The sequence below is a fragment of the Setaria italica genome, chromosome VII, assembly GCF_000263155.2.
Source record: "Setaria italica strain Yugu1 chromosome VII, Setaria_italica_v2.0, whole genome shotgun sequence".
Classification (NCBI taxonomy): Eukaryota; Viridiplantae; Streptophyta; class Magnoliopsida; order Poales; family Poaceae; genus Setaria; species Setaria italica.
The window spans coordinates 25,168,103-25,173,456 of record NC_028456.1 but is presented as its reverse complement, the minus strand read 5'-3'; the positions used below and the strand labels follow the sequence as shown (position 1 = coordinate 25,173,456).

At 49.8% G+C, this 5,354-nt stretch overlaps 1 protein-coding gene across 1 annotated transcript; it reads left to right on the top strand.

Annotated features, from left to right (window-relative positions):
• Nucleotides 1-2,861: 2,861 nt before the first annotated feature.
• Nucleotides 2,862-4,984, top strand: LOC111257961. The gene is made up of 2 exons (XM_022828535.1): nucleotides 2,862-4,154; nucleotides 4,874-4,984. Exons 1-2 carry the CDS (start codon nucleotides 2,862-2,864, stop codon nucleotides 4,907-4,909), a joined length of 1,329 nt encoding a protein of 442 aa, XP_022684270.1. The 3' UTR covers nucleotides 4,910-4,984.
• Nucleotides 4,985-5,354: the final 370 nt, after the last annotated feature.

Here is a 5,354-nt window from a genome sequence, read left to right as displayed (position 1 = left end):
GGCGAGATCTCGAGCACGACGAGGCCTCGCCGTCCTATACACCGGCTCGTACCGTCTGGCACCGCGGCTTCTCCGGGTCCCGGATGCTACCTGGTCTACGACGCCTCCAGCAGCTCCGTCTCCGCGGTCCCCCCGCTTCCTCCCGACCACTCGCCCGGTTTGCCCGCCATGGACGGCCTTGGGCGCAGCGCCGCCATCCTGCGCCACCGCGGCGGCGGGGAGGACGCCTACGTTCTCGCGGAGCTCGTCACCACGCACGACCGCGTGCTCCCCGACGCGGAACTCTACCTGTGGTGGTCGTCGACGTCGTCGTGCACCGCGGACCCCGCCGGCCAGTGGACCCCGAAGGCGGTGCGCTTCCCTCTCCCTCCCCAGCTCGATCTGCGGGCCCACGTACTCCTTCGAGGTCGACATGGCGTTCCCGCTCGCAGGATCGCGCGTGTGCTGGGTCGACCTCTTCGCCGGCGTCTTGGTCTGCGACCTGCTCGCGCCGGAAGGGCCCGAGTTCAGCTTCGTCCCGTTGCCGGAGTGCTGCTGCGTGGACATCCCTATCCGGAGCCCGTTACGTGCTTCGCCTCGACATGGTGCGAAAGAAGGTCCTGTCCTTCACAAAGAGCTCCACAGATGATTTGGCCGGGTTGGCTTAGGCCCTCTCTCCTTGCTAGTGAACTCAGTGCATACGTACAGGGCTCGAAGGACCCGACAGGTACTTGCTCATCCAGTAATGCTACCACCACCACTCTCTAATGTACTATCGGTAATGCTAAGACACAGGTGTTCGGATGGGGAAGAAAAATCGGAAGCTCCGACATATGTTGCGATAATTAAGCATTGATGTTGCAACTATTATTTTTTCATATTTTATAGTGAAGGTTCATGTTGCGGTGGGAATTTTCTATCCCAGAAATGAACGACATATTTATTTTTTCAAATGTTGCAACTATATATTTTCGATGTTGCATATGTTGTATTTTGATGTTGCAACAGAGTGTTCGATGGGAAACTTCCCATTGGACGTTCGGGCGCTAACAGCGCCGATGTACTATATAGTCAGGGGCAGATCCAAGATTCATATCTAGGGGCCTCTCCCTCCTCTTCATCTATGGCTAAAGTTTCATGACTTCCATCTGAACCCCTTTTTTATTCACGTTTGAGTGATGGCTGTTAGCCTGTTACTGTGTTTATCTCACACACCAGTGAACTCCCTACACGCAATTAAAAATTTGGCACAAGCTAGCTAGCGGATATATCTGTGCGTTCAACTGTTTCCCATCAGGTTTGAGCTTTAGACTTTTCCATGTTTTAGAGCAATGGCAGATATTTATTTGTTTTCTACTCAGTCTGAGTCTACACTTCTCGAATACATGCAAGCATCATACACTTGTCTAATCTATGAATATAACAAGGTACAAGTTGAAGTTCAATACTTAAATTAAATTCTGAATTCAAAGTTGGCATAAGGTTAGACTTGGTGGCACGGTTTATTCAGAGCTAGTAGGCAATCAGTATGCAGATCACTAACAGCCTTCCCAACTCGGAACGAAGTAGTGACGGTGACAGACATTACCCTTACGAATTACCTATCCGAAATTCTGAATTATAATGTTTGAGCCGACAGACATCAAGACATGTCTATTTGTTTCCGCTAGAGAGCGGTAGAAGCTGACCAGGAAGGAGATGTACTCAAACGGTGACGACAGAGGAGCAAGCAGAAGTGGTGTCACTGATGTCCCTCATAAACTGACAAAGTATTGAAAATACCTTGTAAGATTAGCACCAGAAAATGCCTCGTAAGATTAAAAACATTCATTGGTTGCCTTCCCTACTAGAAGTTGTTAAAGCAAAAATAGGATACTGCACACATTGAGCACACATATATTTTGCCGTTAGCAATTTTCTGGATAAAGTTTCATGGCACCAACGCTTCGCCTTTTATTTGTAGAGAAAAGAAACATCGTCTCGGTTAGTTCAGCTCCACATGAAGTTAGCATAGTTTGATAGCACTTGACGATGGACACTGCCAAGATTATTGCTTATGTTCCACGGCTACAATTCGCACCACGCGCATAATGGCCCAGACTCTCAGGGCGTTGAAGGTTCGGGCTTGGGATCAGCGATGGGAACCTTTGGCTTCTGATCGGCAGGAATCACCTCGGGCGACCGATCGGCGGGAGGCACCTCAGGTTCCTGACAGGCTAGATGGGCCGGCTTATATTCTTGTAACAGGAAATGCTGTTTTCGTGAGAAAGAAAAAAAAAAGAGCCCAATTCGGCCTTCACCCGGTCCACGAGCCCAACAGGGTGTGTTTGTTGCGGGTAGAATCTCCACTGTCCAACTACCCCCGCATCCGCGTGCCTTCGATCTCCTCCGTCCGCTGTTTCACATGTCGGGGGCCGAGGGTTTGCCTACCTTAGAGCAACTCCAAGAGTATCCTAAAAAATTCTTCCCCAAAACTATGTATTGGTTGTTCTCCTAAAAAAATTTCCTCCAAAAACATATTAGTCCACAGCAGATCGCTAATAAATAGCCCCCAATATTTCAAACACAGGCCACGTCATCGTATTGGGCCCATCGGAAGGGACGCGCGGGCGTGCGGGAATCAGGATTGGGGGAGGAACGCCAACGCTAAAATATACGCGGTGGCAGGCTGTTTTTTAGCGTCGCTAAAAAATTGGGGAAGGTTTAGGTGGATTGTTGGAGTTCATTTTTTCTCTCTTTTTTCCTAAAAAAGTTATTGGGGGTAAGATTAGCAGCCTCTTGGAGTTGCTCTTACCCCACTTTCTCCTCTCCTCTCCTTCCTCGACCTAAATCGCAATTCGCAGCGGCCCCCCTTTGTTCGATCCAAGCAAACCCTACCGATCATGGCTCCTCCCTGGGTCTTGCTCGACCGCAAAGTGGACTTCGTTGATGGAAAAGTTGCCGTAGGCGCCTGGAACTGGAAAGCAGCAGCCGCAATCGGCGGATCGAGCGGAGAGCAGAGTCAGGAAGAGGTAGCGGCGGCCATGGAGGCGCATCCGCTGGTCGCCGACCCCCCTGAAGTAACCTGCTTGTCCGTGCTGCAGGAGATTCCCGACCAGTTGCAAAGAGAAAAGGGTGGCATGATCTCGAGCACCGACAAGGGCCTCGTCGTCCTCTACACCGGCATGTACCGACCTGGCAACGGTGCGCACAATCTGGCCGGATGCTACCTGGTTTACGACGCGTCGAGCAACTCCGTCTCCGCGATTCCTCAGCTTGATCCACCCACCACCGGAAGCCTGTATCGGGTTTTGCCCACTATCAAGTGCCTTGGGCTCAGCGCTGCCATCCTGCGCCACGGCCACGGTGGGGAGGGCGCCTACGTTCTCGCCGAGCTCGTCACCACGTTCCACCCCGGGCTCCCCGACGCCGAGCTCTACCAGTGGTCGTCATCCACATCCATTGCGAACTCGGGCGGTGAGTGGATGCGGACGGCGGTGCGTCTCCCGCTCCCTCCCGAGCTGTGTGGGCCCACGTACTTCTTCGAGATCGACATGACGTTCTCGTTTGAGGGCTCACACATTTGCTGGGTTGATCTCCTCACTGGCGTCTTGATCTGTGACCTGTTCAAGCCCCAAGGGCCTGAGTTCAGTTTCATCCCGTTGCCACAAGGGTGCTCCTTGTATACCCCCGACAATATCCGACTTGGGATGAATACACAAGAGTTCCGTTCCATGGGTTGCGTCTGCGGCGCCATCAAGTTTGTCGCGTTGATCGGCTACCCTGAAGGTTCGTCTAACAATGAAGTAGTGTTGAAAACCTGGACTTTGTCCCCTGATTTGAAAGAGTGGAAGAAAGGCTCAACTGTACTTGTGGGAGATCTCTGGGAAAGCGAGAGCTTTAGGCAAATGGAGCTGCCGCGGGTCAGGCCAATGTTCCCTGTCCTCAGCATGAATGAAGATGATATCATTTATGTTTTTCTGAATGATATTAAGTATGTGGACACGGTGGATGATTTCGGGCAGATTATTGGGAGACAGCTGGTGCTCAATGGCCATTATGTGCTTCGCCTTGACTTGGTGCAAAACAAGGTCCTGTACTTCAAAAGGAGCACTACAAACAATTTGGCATTGCTTGCGCCCACTCTACTGGCTAGTGACTTCAGTGCATACCTACATGGCTCCAAGGACCGCCAGGTATTGCTACAACCATCAACGCACTTGTTTCATTTCAATTTTACTACTACGGTTTGGTTCCGGCTTATTGATTATCACTCTTGTTCATCATACTGAGCTAACTTGGTATGTAGTGTACAACCATAAAGTTACACGGCTTGCTAATCTATATGTTTTAAAGTTTTGGGCAGAAACGCTGTGGATATGTTCTGGGTTGGTTTCACACCTAATGTGAATTTCAGTGAACTGTCTAATTGTTGAATATAGTAAAGTACATGTTGATACTGATTAATTTCTGAATTCAGGATTAGTATGATATAAACTTACTCAGATGTAACATGCGAAAACATAAGAGTAGACTTGAAGCAAAAACCAATAGCCATCTTAAATGATGTTAACAAAAGTCATTGCACATTAACCTGTCTCAAGTTGAATAGTTTGATGCAATGCCTATCGCAATGACCAACAACATGTCATGATGTACGTGAGTGCTCGTGCTAATTGTATCTAGAAACTAAATGCATAGGTAGCACCATGTTTTCTTAGATACATGGAACCAAACATTTCCTTTGTTGCAAGCTGCACACGGCCTCCTTTTCTCAGTTCATTTTTTTCTTCTTCATGTAACATATGCCACAACGTCCGTCAACTGTTCAAATTCCGACTTATCTTTTGATGTAGATATGATCACTTAGATCATATATAAGCAATGGTTGATATCACTTTTTTGTTTCTGCCAGAGAGAGGAAGAAGCAAGTAAAATGGAGTTAGCTTGAAGCAGACCAAGTACTGAATGAAGATTCTAGGAAGATACAAGCATGATGAGCTACTGTGAACTGAATGAATGAGCCCTGCAAAATATGTGCTATGGATTATGTCGCTTGCACTACGGGAAAGCTACAAATTGCCGAGTGCCCCAGGCACTCGGCGAAACCCTAAAAACACTCGGCAACGTGTTTGCCGAGTGTAACACTCAGCGACGAGCACACGGCAAAGTTTTACTCGGCAAAGTTAACTTTGCCGAGTGTCTTTGGTCGGGCACTCGGCAAAGGGTGTGCCGAGTGGCACAAAACACTCGGCAAACTATTTCCAGAAAAAATAAAAAAAAACATACCCCGGCCACCGGGGGCAGCTCCAGCTGGCCGCCGCCGCCACGCCCAGGCCATCCACGGCCACGGCCACCATGCCGCCCGCTGCCACCACGCCCGCTGCCGCCCGCCA

Excerpts from the sequence above, each read along its gene's own strand:
- LOC111257961 (XM_022828535.1), top strand. The coding sequence starts at position 2,862 with ATGGCTCCTCCCTGGGTCTTGCTCGACCGCAAAGTGGACTTCGTTGAT. Across the intron at positions 4,155-4,873 it reads ATGGCTCCAAGGACCGCCAG|AGAGAGGAAGAAGCAAGTAA; the intron begins GTATTGCTACAA and ends TGTTTCTGCCAG.